The 14,386-nt window shown below is 49.1% G+C and overlaps 2 protein-coding genes across 10 annotated transcripts in view; one reads left to right on the forward strand and one right to left on the reverse strand.

The window, feature by feature from the left end:
* Positions 1-8,951, reverse strand: part of LOC142575687 (uncharacterized) — a 29,723-nt gene extending 20,772 nt beyond the window's left edge. Inside the window, exons 1-2 of one of the 2 annotated variants that reach the window (XM_075685236.1) lie at positions 8,857-8,951; positions 8,434-8,550 (exon numbers count right to left, since the gene is read on the reverse strand). In XM_075685236.1, coding sequence (XP_075541351.1) covers positions 8,434-8,550 — 117 coding nt within the window. In that variant the 5' untranslated portion in view covers positions 8,857-8,951. The other variant, XM_075685235.1, reaches the window with a different exon arrangement.
* The window catches only part of LOC142575689 (uncharacterized), a 107,139-nt gene that overhangs the window by 77,592 nt on the left and 15,161 nt on the right, over positions 1-14,386 (forward strand). The window lies entirely within an intron of this gene.

Consider the following 14,386-nt stretch of genomic DNA (forward strand, 5'->3'; position numbering starts at 1 on the left):
GGTTCGGGAGCTCGCTGCAAAGGCGGTAGTTGCGGGGCCGACGTTGTCAAACAATGAAAAAGGGTCAGAGGCGCAGCAAGCTGATATTCAGAGCACGCCCGAACTGAATAAAATTGAGTCTGTAGCGTTGAAGGCGCCAGATACTGGAGAGGAAATGCCCGACACGGGAAAGTTAGAAGAGCTATCTACTGATTTGCTCATCGCGCCTACGTCAGACGGACTTGATAGGTTGCTAAAAGTCAGCCGGTCGGCTTTGATAGCCGAGCAAAAGAAGGATGGCAGCCTAGAAAACATACGCTGCATTGTCAAGGAAGGTATCGCCAGGAAAAATGCGCGTTTTGTGGAAAGAGGTGGAGTCCTGTACCGGAAGTATCTAGACCGCAGAGGAGTGGAGTTCGATCAGCTGATCGTGCCTCAATGCTATCGTCAGGATCTGTTGCGCTTGTCGCACGGGGGTTCGTGGTCCGGACACCTAGGAGTTAAGAAAACTAAGGACCGTCTCTTGCAAGAGTACTATTGGCCAGGGTGTTTTCGGGACGCAGACCATTTCGTGAGGACATGCGACACCTGTCAGCGGGTGGGCAAACCAGGGGACAAATCGAGGGTGCCGTTGAGATTGGTACCTATCATTACGGAGCCTTTTGGACGGCGCGTTATTGATACAGTGGGACCTCTGCCGGTAACAGCCACGGGGTACAGACACATTTTGACTGTGATCTGCCCAGCGACAAAGTTCCCTGAAGCAGTGCCGCTTAAAGAACTCAGCTCAGTTGAGATAGTCAATGCACTACTGTCCATATTTGCGCGAGTTGGCTTTCCTGCGGAAATCCAATCAGATCAGGGCACAGTGTTTACTAGCGCTTTGACGACAACTTTTCTCGAAAGGTGTGGGGTAAAGCTGTTACACAGCTCAGTGTACCACCCACAGTCGAATTCCGTTGAGAAGCTCCACTCCGTCATAAAGCGCGTGTTGAGAGCTTTGTGTTTTGAGCATCAAACTGACTGGGAGCTGTGTCTGCCTGGGGTGATGTTTGCATTAAGGACCGCGCCGCATGCGGCTACGGGGTTTTCGCCAGCTGAGCTGGTGTACGGTCGCTCGCTTCGGTCTCCGCTTCGCATGCTTCGAGAATCGTGGGAAGGCAGGGGCGACGACCCAGTCGTGGTGGAGTACGTGCTTAAGCTCCTCGAACGCTTAAGAAGGGCACAGGAGTTGTCAGGTGAAGCAATGACAAAGGCCCAGCAGAGGGCCAAGGTTTATTATGATCGGACAGCCAGGGCCCGTCGTTTTGAGGTGGGCGAAGAGGTCATGATATTGCGCACATCGCTAAACAACAAACTAGACGTGCAGTGGGAGGGCCCAGCACGAATTGTTCAGAAACTGTCGGACGTTAACTACGTGGTAAGTCTGCCAGGAAAGCGGAAAGCACAGCAAGTTTACCACTGTAATCTGCTCAAACCTTATAGACAAAGGGAAGCAGTGGTGTGCATGATGGTAAACGTTCCTGAAGAGCTTCCGGTCGAGCTTCCGGGACTAGGCTCAGTGACGAACAGGGAAGACACCGGTCAAGTCATTAGTGACCTTATCAGTAAAGCACCGCTGTCGCCTGAGCAGAAAACCGAACTACACCAGCTCTTACAAGAGTTTCAAAGTCTGTTCTCTGAGAGGCCTGGTAGGACTTCTGTACTTACTCATGATATAGAACTTACCTCCCCAGAGCCAGTACGATCCAAGGCGTATCGGGTGTCACCCCGCCAGAACGATATTATGGAGGCTGAAGTAAAGAAAATGCTACAGCTCGGTGTTATTGAGGCAGGTGAGAGTGATTATACCTCCCCTTTGATTTTAGTTGAGGTACCGGGCAAGGAACCTCGTCCTTGCGTCGACTACCGCAGGCTTAATTCCATCACTAAGGATCAAATTTATCCGATCCCTAACATCGAGGAGCGCCTTGAGAAAGTTAGTAGCGCTCAGTTTATTTCCACCCTAGATCTTGTCAGGGGTTATTGGCAGGTTCCACTTACAGAAGAGGCTAGTAGGTATGCGGCGTTCATTTCACCAATGGGAAAATTCCGTCCTAAAGTGTTGAGTTTTGGTTTGAAGGACGCGCCATACTGTTTTTCAAGCCTCATGGATAAAGTGTTGCGGGGACAGCAAGAATTCGCTTTACCGTATCTAGACGACGTAGCTATATTCTCCGCATCCTGGTCTGAGCATATGGCACACTTGCGGGCAGTGCTAACCCGCCTGCGCGAAGCGGGCTTGACAGTCAAGGCTCCTAAGTGCCAGTTAGCACAGGCCGAGGTTGTCTACCTCGGTCACGTGATTGGTCAGGGTCGTCGCCGCCCCTCTGAAATAAAGGTGGCCGCTGTGCGAGACTTCCCGCAACCGCGCACGAAGACCGATATTCGGTCGTTCTTAGGTGTCGCCGGCTACTATCAGAGGTACATCCCCAGGTACTCTGATATCGCGGCTCCCCTGACGGATGCTCTAAGAAAGACAGAGCCTCAAACAGTCGTCTGGGACGAGACAAAGGAAAGAGCTTTTAGCGCCCTAAAGAGTGCCCTAACAAGCCAGCCTGTGCTACGATCGCCAGACTATACAAAAGGGTTCGTTGTTCAGTGCGATGCTAGTGAGCGAGGCATGGGCGTTGTACTGTGCCAACGGGAAAATGGAGAAGTAGAACACCCCGTCCTGTATGCTAGTCGTAAGCTGACCAGTCGTGAGCAGGCGTATAGCGCCACCGAGAAAGAGTGTGCATGTCTCGTGTGGGCCGTTCAGAAATTGTCATGCTATCTAGCCGGCTCGAGGTTTATCATTGAGACGGATCACTGCCCTCTCCAATGGCTGCAGACCATCTCTCCCAAAAATGGCCGCCTCCTGCGCTGGAGCCTCGCTTTGCAACAATATTCCTTTGAGGTGCGTTACAAAAAGGGGAGTCTCAACGGTAACGCCGATGGCTTAAGTCGAAGCCCCTAACGTAGGAATCAGCCTCAAAATTGTTTGTTACTGATGTTTTTCTTCCTGAGGCAGGATTTTTTTAACATATTGCTTTTGCTTAGTGTTTCAAAGTGATGATATGCTTTCTAGTGCAATTTTCCAATTTGTGGACGCGTTCTGAGTGATGCTAGACTACTGTAAGGAACTAGGCAGTGGTATAAAAGGGGAAAGAGCCTGGCAGGGCTTAGTGAGGGTTGTGCCGTGCTTGCTGACTGAGCGGTTGAGTTTCAGCGTAGTTCTAACGCTTGCCGGGAACGAGAACAAAAATGTGAACTCTCCCGAAGTCACTTTGCAGTGTCCCGTGCGAACCTGAACGAGAGAACGAGGCCTTCTCTGTGCGCTGCGCTCAAGAAACGTCGAGGGACGCCCGACTTCGGTTATGAGCATCATCGAGCGACATCCCTCCGGACAGCGGATGCAGTCCCCTGTCCATCGGGATCTCCTTCCCCCGGCGGGGCGGTCTGTTACGTTTCGCCTACGACGCGCGGTTTAGCCGGCGCGACTGCAACAAAGCGGCAGACATTTTGGCCCGTTCGGTGTCGCCGCTACGCCTCCCCGCCAAGCGCGTCCAGGCATGTTCCGATGCCACGTGTCTTCATGTGCGTGTGTGAGTGTATGTGCCATTGTGCCCGACCGGCGGCGACACGACAGTAGGAGTCACCTTCTCCTCCTTGTGCCCGACCGGCGGCGACACGACAGTAGGAGTCACCTTCTCCTCCCCATTGTGCCCGACCGGCGGCGATACGACAGTAGGAGTCACCTTCTCCTCCCCATTGTGCCCGACCGGCGGCGCCACGACAGTGTGAGCCACCTGCTCCTCCCCATTGTGCCCGACCGGCGGCGACACGACAGTATGCGTCACCTTATCCCATTGTACAGTCACGTGCTCGTCTATAGAGGGGTTTCTTCTTGCCCTCAACTGCGAGAGTATAAAAACAGCTGCCCCCGGACGCCAAAAAAAGGGGCTCCGATTTCTTCTGTTGAGTAAAGTGCACTCCCGTCTCTCTACTTCGGTCAACCTGACCGCCAACTCTTTGCGATGTTAGAATAAACAAGTTGTTTTGTTGTTACCAGTCGACTCATGCTTTGCCGGGACCTTCGGATGCTTCCAGTTGTACCCCAGGCCGCCAGGCCAACGCTACCCTTGGGGCTTGCGACCCAGGTGCAACCACGGGCGTCAGCGCCGAGTTCCCAACAACTCGTACCAGCAGTCCGACCACAACAGCGGAAAAAACGACCCCGTGAGATATATCGTGTTGAAAACAATTTATCGAGAGGTTTCTCAAGGTGCTCTACAACTTTGCGCAGCACACTTGGGGTCTGCAGCCAATACTTAAAAGTTTATTAATTAAACATAACTAATCCGTTAGTTAAGGGGAAAATAACAAAAATTGCCTGAGTAACTCTAGGTAGGCACGTGTCAACATTCTGCATTCGCTTCAACTCGCGTCCCGAGTGCCTTTCATTTGTAAAACTTTGGCATATATATATATATATATATATATATATATATATATATATATATATATATATATATATATATATATATATATATATATATATACACACACACACACACAGGGTGATTGCGTATGCAGCCGTGGCGACATATAAACAGTCGCTGAAGGAACGCTCGTGTTTACCCTGTAGCATCAATACAGTGGTTCATGCACAACCTGGTAGATTTGAGTTGGCCCACGTGGAGTGGAACCTTTCATTAAAAGGCGTTAAAACCTTGTTGTTTCCCCCGCAGGTTGTCACATCGCCAGTGCGTGATGCATTGATAAGATATGTAGCGAAGGGAGCGTCGCAAGGTATATCGTGTTGTTATTTGGCAGTTACGTAACCGGTGAACATCACATGAGTCGCACTTTCGCTCAAAAGGAGAACCATCGATTGCGATAGCAAATCAGTAGACAGCTATACGAGGAAAGGATAGTAGATTTATCGGCAGAGTAATCTTGTATATACTGGCTAAATAAATTAACAAGGATGGATTAATGCGCGCAAAAGCAAACATGAACACTCGATGACTATGCGCACTAGCTGTCAAAACGCTGGACTGTGAAAGCGCAGCAGCAGCTGTGGGCGAATTTACCTTAGTGCTGCCTCTTGCTTCAACGCGAAGTAAGCGACGAGAACGCACCGCACACCAAGGTATGAACAGTCGGCACACTTTGTCCTCATCGCGATTACTTTCAACATAAGCAGCCACAATCGGAGTAGGAAACTTACTAGACCACTATCGTCGGCCTTTCGCATGCTCCAAACGGGTTCATTCCCCTCCAGGGGCCTATTCAGTCACTTCGCACCTAAGGTAGAACCCCACTGTCCAGACTGTTGGGAGGCGTACTGCTCCTCATCTCAATGCTGTGGCAATGCCCTGCTTTACGCAGCTCATCCTTACCGCTCTAACCGACTCGGAGGCAGCCCTTAAGAGCGGCGTCCTCCCAGAGCAATTACGGGCTGTCCAGAGGGCCTGCGACAGGGAGGAGAACCACGATCTCCCGACCCCGACTTGGGTGCGGCTACTGGGACTCCCTGAAAAGGGAGGTACCCTAGCGCCGTTCCTTAGGTCCAATAGTAATGTTCTTTCTCTGTCTGTCTGTTCCACCCCCCGTTGGCTTGCGCGCGATGGAAGACAGCGCGCTTCCTCCCCACTTTCCTACCTTGCGTGCATCATATCGATCCACCCTCGCCCGCTTTGCTCGCACATAGAGCATACCGAGCGCGCGAAGTAGTTATTGTCTTGGACTTTATGCGGAACATCACGGCGACGCCGACGGCTGCGGCAGAATTGTCTGAATGCCCATATAGTTGCTATTGGTATAAAACAACACTCGAACATGCAGCGCAACTGCAGCTATTATCTCGACTCTCCCGCAGCCCCCCTCCCCCGCTCTTACAATAAGGCAGCACCTGGTGTCGATGTATGTATGTATGTATGTATGTATGTATGTATGTATGTATGTATGTATGTATGTATGTATGTATGTATGTATGTATGTCCGCACCGGACTGTGTTGCTCCTCAATGAGGTTCTCGGATGCCAACTTAGGACACAGGGTATCTGGTACTGGTTACACGGCCCCCTCGAGTAAACTTCTTTGATGCCTACTTGGATCACAGAGTATCTTTCAATGAATATTTTTGCCCTTTCATAATAATCATCGTATAAAAAACATGTAAACAATAACGTACTAGTCATAAGATTGATCAGTAAAAGCAATAAAGTCTCCAAGATTTATTAAGGATGGTGCACTGTCACTTTTTTCAACTTTCGCCTGATCACACGCTATTCTGGGACACATGCTCACTTTATTAGCGATAATTTACCTTTAGACGCAGCACACAATCAGCAGAAGAATTCGAAGAGCAGTGACTCACAAGCAGCACATTGTATTGAGGTTAGCAGCGACTTTTTCAGCGAGACAGTTTCTAGCGCGAAAGAAATTGTTAACTCAAAAAAATGTCGCTGTTTTGCCCGAAAATAGAAGCGTAGATTGCGATAGCTTACGATAGTCGATAGCTTACGAAGAAAATATGTTAGTTTTGTCGCGCGTATAAACGTGGAAACATTCGCTCACTAACTAAATTAACAAGCACAGTTTCACGTGCGTGCAGGTAAACGTGAACACATCTCGTTCAATGACCGCGGAAACTTACGATCAAAACGCTGCAATGAAGAAGCATGGCGGCGGCAGCGAGCGAATTTACCTTCGCGCTGTCTCTCGCTGCAATGCGAACGACAAGTCGTAAGAACGTCGCATAGGATGCGACCGGCACTCCGTGTACTCCGTCCACTTCGCAGATCGCTTGCAATAGAGTGTTTTAGTTGAGCGTGTTTACGCTCCGCTAAGCAGTTAAGCGGAGCGGAAGCGCGAATGCGCATGCGCCGTCCGCTTAGCCCTAAGCGGGATAGCGGAGCGAGGAACACGGTCCGCTTAGAAGCTGCCTGAGCGGAGCGTGCCGCGCAGCACTTTGGCTAGCGTTCGCGTCAGACCGGATTGGATTGGATGCAGAAAGCAAGCGTGCTGGCTAACACGTGGCGTTCCCCAAGACGGCGCTTTATTTTCCATTGGATAAAATGGACCGGTAACGCATTACAAGCGGACGTCTAGATACTTCATGGAGAAATGTTATATATATACACATATACGTTTTACTGTATAAGAGTGATCATAAAGTGTTTTGATTTTCTTGCATTACCCTGAATTTAGCCAGGGGGCGCTGCAACTACGAAAGGTCCGCTCCGCTGCGCTAAACGTATAACTAAAACGTGAAAATCGCTCGCCGCTCCGCTGTGGCTTAGCGGGGCAGCTCGGAGCGGAGCGTACCGTAAAGGCGCTCAACTAAAACACTCTAATATACGGCACCCGCGCGACCGTACCGTAAGTAGAAGCCACCGAAGTAGGACCCCCCCCCCCTTTCCCTCACCTCCTACCGTGCCTCGCACGCGAGAGAAGACTGCGCGCTTCCTCCCCGCCTTCCTCCGTCGCAGAAATTGAGCCGCGATCGTCGGCTGACCCTCGCGAACTTTTACTCGCACATACAGCGTACAGCGCGCATCGAAGATGTTATCGTGTTTGGAATTTATACGGAACACCAAGACGACGGCGATGGCATAAGTGCGCTTGGGAATTTATATATAATTGCTATCGCAATAAGCAGGGACAAGCCTGGGTTACAGTTCTTTTCGATAGCAATTTTTTGATCGACATTCCTGCTGCCGATTTTGCATTCATCAGGAATTTGAATAAGCATGCTCGAAGCAAGCGTCCCTCTAGCGCTGTTTCACCATGAGAAAATTTCCAAGAATGTCTTGAAAGATCCACCAAGGGAACCTTCGCGCAAAAATATTTTAGTGCGAATGCATTGTATCCCCCTTTAATCACGAAAATCTGTCTGCGTCGCGTGACTGAAAGAGGATACTAAAATTGGCTCCCGACACGAAGAGTAAAAAAGCCGTCAAGAATGCTCTGATTGACATCAAATTTCTCGGGGGTGTTACTGTAATCAAAGTAAATTAATGGATTCGATAAGGAAATGTGGTCAACTTGGGTCTGGGCTGGAACTGAGCCTTTGCCTCCGGGATGCGAGACGAGCATCCTTCGCCGACGCCACGGCTCCACGGTTCTCGTGGACTCGAGGTGCGCCTATAGTGCGTGCTCTCGTGAGCGCGTTCGTTCGTGGAAAGTGCGCGTTCGTGACATTCCGAGATCGACATACTTTAAATGTTTTTGCATTCCCATGCGTAAGCAGTCTTTAGTTTCTCTGCCCGATAATTTTTTTTATTTGACGCAGCATTTGTACAAACGTAGAACGAATTCAATTTCCCGAACTTCACGAAAACTTTGGTATAGTTGGCAGATACGCTAATAGCTTCTCAGAACAAAAGAAATGTGAATCTGTATAATCAGAGAACATTCACTTACGCGGTGGGGAGATGAAATCTGATGCAGGACAACTACCCTCTCCATCGTTGGAGAGGAAGCCCTCGAGGAAGCCCTTGGAAGCCCTCGTAGAACCACTTCATGTTCAAATGTCGTCATCTGGAAAAAATTTACATACTGTAAAGGCGTGTATTCCTCAGCGGCATTTGGAAGCGACATTCACGGCTTGCCGCCCGATACGAGCCCGAGTAAAAGCACTGAAGAACATGGCCCGCTATAGCGTCTTGTTTTTCTCAACATTTACTCCCCGGAACGCAAAGGGAGCCGTCCTGCTATCGAACAGCTCCTCGCTATGCGTGTATTTGTCACCGACATTGGAACCGACCTTCACTGCTTGAAACCCGATACCAGCGTTCGTAGGACACCAAACCGCTCTAAGACGCGACAGCTCCAAGGGGTACTTACATTTCAGGTCTCTTGAACCACATACGCCCGATAGGCCGTCGCTATTCCATCTGGCCTACAGGCCGCGTGTCAGCAACGAAGAAAACTCTCGCCTGACATCGCGCATGCGCAGAAGAACCACTCAAGTCCCCCAATCACAGTCGCGGCACACTCTCACGCCGCGTTCGATGCAACGTCGCAGCGCGTTCAATGGAACGCTGCCAAGCGTTACATGAAACGCGGCCGCGCGTTCTCGATTTCAACTAAGATGTCATTAACTCGCATTTGTTCCGTCACCAAATCTGCTCTTTTCTTATCTCTTAACGTTATACCCATTTCTCTATGTTATACCTATCATTCTTCTTTCCATAGCTCGTTGCGTCGTCCTCAATTTAAGTAGAACCCTTTTCGTAAGCCTCCAGGTTTCTGCCCCGTACGTGAGTACTGGTAAGAGACAGCTGTTATACACTTTTCTCTTGAGGGATAATGGCAACCTGCTGTTCATGATCTGAGAATGCCTGCCAAACGCACCTCAGCCCATTCTTATTCTTCTGATTATTTCAGCTTCATGATCCGGATCCGCAGTCACTGCCTGTCCTAAGTAGACGTATTCCCTTACCACTTGCAGTGCCTCGCTACCTATCGTAAACTGCTGTTCTCTTCCGAGACTGTTAAACATTAATTTAGGTCTCTGCAGATTAATTTTTAGACCCATCCTTCTGCTTTGCCTCTCCAGGTCGGTGAGCATGCATTGCAGTTGGTCCCCTGAGTTACTAAGCAAGGCAATATCATCAGCGAATCGCAAGTTACGAAGGTATTCTCCATTAACTCTTATCCCCAATTCTTCCCAATCCAGGTCTCTGAATACCTCCTGTAAACACGCTGTGAATAGCATTGGAGAGATTGTATCTACCTGCCTGACGCCTTTCTTCATTGGGATTTTTTTGCTTTCTTTATGGAGGACTACGGAGGCTGTGGAGCCGCTATAGATATATTTCAGTATTTTTACATACGGCTCGTCTACACCCTGATTCCGTAATGCCTCCATGACTGCTGAGGTTTCGACTGAATCAAACGCTTTCTCGTAATCAATGAAAGCTATATATAAGGGTTGGTTATATTCCGCACATTTCTCTATCACCTGACTGATAGTGTGAATATGATCTATTGTTGAGTAACCTTTACGGAATGCTGCCTGGTCCTTTGGTTGACGGAAGTCAGGTGTTCCTGATTCTATTTGCAATTAACTTAGTAAATACTTTGTAGGCAACGGACAGTAAGCTGATTAGTCTACAATTTTTCAAGTCTGGCGTTTCCTTTCTTACGGATTAGGATTATGTTAGAGTTCTTCCAAGATTCCGGTACGCTCAAAGTCATGAGGCATTTCATATACAGGGTGGCCAGTTTTTCCAGAAGAATATTCCTACCATCCTTCAACAAATCTGCTGTTACCTGATCCTCCCCAGCTGCCTTCCCCCTTTGCATATCGCCTAAGGCTTTCTTTACTTCTTCCGGCGTTACCTTCGGGATTTCGAATTCCTCTAGACTATTTTCTCTTCCATTATCGTCGTGGGTGCCACTGGTACTGTATAAATCTCTATAGAACTCCTCAGCCACTTGAACTATCTCATCCATATTAGTAATGATATTGCCGGCTTTGTCTCTTAACGCATACATCTGATTCTTGCGAGTTCCTAGTTTCTTCTTCACTGCTTGTAGGCTTCCTCCGTTCCTGAGAGCATGTTCAATTCTATCCATGTTATACTTCCTTATGTCAGCTGTCTTACGCTTGTTGATTAACTTCGAAAGTTCTGCCAGTTCTATTCTAGCTGTAGGGTTAGAGACTTTCATACATCGGCGTTTCTTGATCAGATCTTTCGTCTCCTGTGATAGCTTACTGGCATCGTGTCTAACAGAGTTACCACCGACTTCTATTGCACATCCTTTAATGATGCCCATAAGATTGTCGTTCATATCTTTAACACTAAGGTCCTCTTCCTGAGTTAAGGCCGAATACCTGTTCTCTAGCTTGATCCGGTATTCCTCTATTTTTCCTCTTACCGCTAACTGATTGATCGGCTTCTTATGTAGCAGTTTCTTCCGTTCCCTTCTCAGGTCTAGGCTAATTCGAGTTCTTACCATCCTATGGTCACTGCAGCGCACCTTGCCGAGCACGTCCTATGATGCCAGGTTTAGCGCAGAGTATAAAGTCTATTTCATTTCTAGTCTCGCCCTTCGGGCTCCACGTCCTCTTTCGGCTATCCTGCTTGCGGAAGAAGCTATTCATTATGCGCATATTATTCTTTTCTGCAGACTCTACTAATAACTCTACCCTGCTTTTCCTAGAGCCTATGCCATATTCCCCCACTGACTTGTCTCCAGCTTGCTTCTTGCCTACCCTGGCTTTGAGGTCGCCCATCAGTATAGTGTATTTTGTTTTGATTTTACCCTCCCGTTAATGCTATAGAATTCCTGTATGTTACCAGCTATATCCTTATTAATCAGATATCCGACTCCTAGTTCTCGTCTCTCCGCCAAGCCCCTGTAGTACAGGACGTGCCCGCTTTTCAGCACTGTATATGCTTCTTTCGTCCTCCTAACTTCACTGAGCCCTAGTATATCCCATTTACTGCCCTCTAATTCCTCCAATAGCACTGCTAGGCTCGCCTCACTAGATAACGTTCTAGCGTTAAACGTTGCCAGGTTCAGGTTCCAATGGCGGCCTGTCCGGAGCCAGGGATTCTTAGCACCCTTTGCTGCGTCGCAGGTCTGACCGCCGCCGTGGTCAGTTGGTTCGCAGCTGCTGGGGACTGAGGGCCGGGGTTTGATTGTTGTGTTCATATAACAGGTTGTGGCCAAGTACTGCACCAGGGTGGCCAATGCTGCTGTGGTGAGGGAGTGCGTTACCGGTTCTGGTCACCGGGATCAGGCCACACTCCAGGCCTCTTTATGCAATTTTATCAACACGCGGACGTTTTTTTTTTAATCCTGTGGAAAATTGCGTGGCACCGGGATTCGAACCGCGGTCCTCTTGCACGTGAGGCGGATGTTCTACCTCTACACCACCACTGCATATATATATATCCATATGTTATATATATCCATATATCCATATATATATATATGCAGAATCCATATATTGTATGGATAATCCGGAACACGTCGTAGGTATGTGGTGGTGTACTGGCCGATTACTTCGAAAATTTCATTCAATACATTTCTTCCTAATACAACCCACATTCATCGCAGGGGCAGATCCACTTGCATTTTATCACCTTTCTGTCTTTCAGTCATGACACTAGCTCCCATGTATAGGAAGTTTCGAGGCTATCCAGTTGACTATGTAAAGCAGTTTTTCATTCCTTCTTGTCTGGTTCTGATAAACTTCATGTAAAGTTTCTGTATCTTACTAGTTGTTTTGCCTGGCTATGCAGCAGCCGTGCCATTCACGTCTACGTGGTCCCTTGTGTTATAATGACAGTAGAGCGTTTATTAAGTATGATACAGGCAGCCAACATGGCTGCGTCCTAATGCATCTCTCGCGCTAAGCACCCAGCTGCCATCGATGGTGTTCCCTCTGGAAGCCGTCTGATCTTCAATGGTGGTGCTAGTTTCCCACACAACACTTCTTCCGTTCCAAGTTCGAGCTACGGTTAGTACTGCTGCAGGTGTTGGCGTGCCCTGACCGACCGGCAAAAAAAAAAGAACTGTCTGGGGAACGGCTGGAGCGTCAGCAGGACTGGCACTTTCCTAACCAGTCGGTTCTGCTGGCCAGGGTGGCACGCTTGTTTGCGCGTCGCGTCTCAGAGCTGCCGAACTCACTGGCATCATCGCTTTTTCACCCAACAAGGGCTGCGCGGGCACTTGTGTGTGCTGCTCGTTGCCGCCGGCCCCATCTGATGTGGACCACTCCTATGTGTCTCCGAGGCGACACCGCAGATTGTCTATGTCGGTTCTACACTGTACTATCTGCCAGCTGTTCTTTGCCCAGACAGTGTTGCCAGCCTCGAGAACTGGTTCTCTTCTGGCTGCAAAATCGATGTGCACCTTCCGCTGTATTTGTCAGAATTGCTCCTTGATATGCGAGTTTGGCTTCAGCAAATCTAACGCTGTCTTCAGGCGTCGGCCCATAAATATTTCAGCCAGGGAGCAACCAGCGACGGCATGAGACGTGCTTCTGTGTGATAACAAGATTCTAGCAAATTGATACTCAAAATCTCCTGGTTGCTATGTTTTCTTGAGCTTGCCCTTTACAGTTTGTACAACCCTCTGAGTGGCCCCAGTGGATGCAGGATGGTACGGTACGATAAAGATAGGACGCATTCCATTACGAGCCAAGAATGACTTGTAGGCAGCACTTGGGAAGGCAGGTGTCACTCGCTATGACTTCTGGTAATTATGGCTAGCAAATAGGGTGCCGAGGCATGCAATTGTGACCTCTGCTGATGGTGACGCCACTTGGACCACTTCCACCCAGTTCTTGTCGACTTGTCAACTCCACTAGGACTCTCAATGCATTCCACGCCACCGGCGCACGAGGCCATAGAGTATGCATCCACTATTACTAAAAAGTACACACCTTGAAAGGGCCCACCGAAATCAACATGTAGAAGAGACCACGCTCTCTCTGGGAACAGCCATTGCACCTGCTGTAGTGCCCTGGATGCACGTGGCAGACCGTGCACCTGCGCACCTTCATAGCAATGTTCTCATCAATACCCGGCGACTACACACGACTACGGGTCACAAGCTTCATTTTTTCAACTCTAGGATGGCTCTCATGCAAAAGGTCCAACAAGCCACCCTTAGAAAGACTGACACAAGCAACTGGCTCCCGTGTAGCACACAGGCCTCCATCGATGAAAATTCCTCCATTCAGTTTGCAAAAGGCCGCCATTCTTGCCTTGGTGGCAAGTGTTCTCCAGACCACAACGACATATGCAAGGGAGCTAACACTGGGTCCTGATAAGTTACCGACCCCTCCATAGCTGCTGTGAGGACACCTGGGTATACACCTTACAACATGAACACGTCCTGAATCCTGGAATCCTCTGGTGGTCCCCTAGCAAGTGGCAAACGACTCAAAGCGTCTGCATTTCCCAAGCTCGCTCCTAATCTCTAGCATAATCTGTAGTTGTAGCCTTTCAGTGTCAGTGCCCACCGCAGCACTCTAGTGAACTTTGTAGGGGTAGGTGGCTCTCATGGCTGAACAGTCCCAGTAATGGCTTGTGGTCGGTGAAAATTTCAAATGGCCTTGCCCACACAAGCTGGTGGAACTTTAGCATACCAAACACCACTGCCAGCGCCTTCTTACCCAATAGGCTGTAGTTCTTTTCAGCCTTCTGTTAGTCACCTTATGCAAACGCCACAGGCTTACCTCTGGACTACGGCCGATGTGCCGGCACCATTCCAGTGCCATAAGGCGATGCGCCACAACACAGTAATAAAAATCAGAAAAATCCCTTACCTCTATTGTAACCGAGAGTTTCAACTGCTTGAAGCTGTAGCGTCTGACCGACATGTGCATGAGCTAATGGTCCATTTGTTACAT

This window comes from Dermacentor variabilis, chromosome 3, assembly GCF_050947875.1.
Source record: "Dermacentor variabilis isolate Ectoservices chromosome 3, ASM5094787v1, whole genome shotgun sequence".
In the NCBI taxonomy this organism is placed as follows: domain Eukaryota; kingdom Metazoa; phylum Arthropoda; class Arachnida; order Ixodida; family Ixodidae; genus Dermacentor; species Dermacentor variabilis.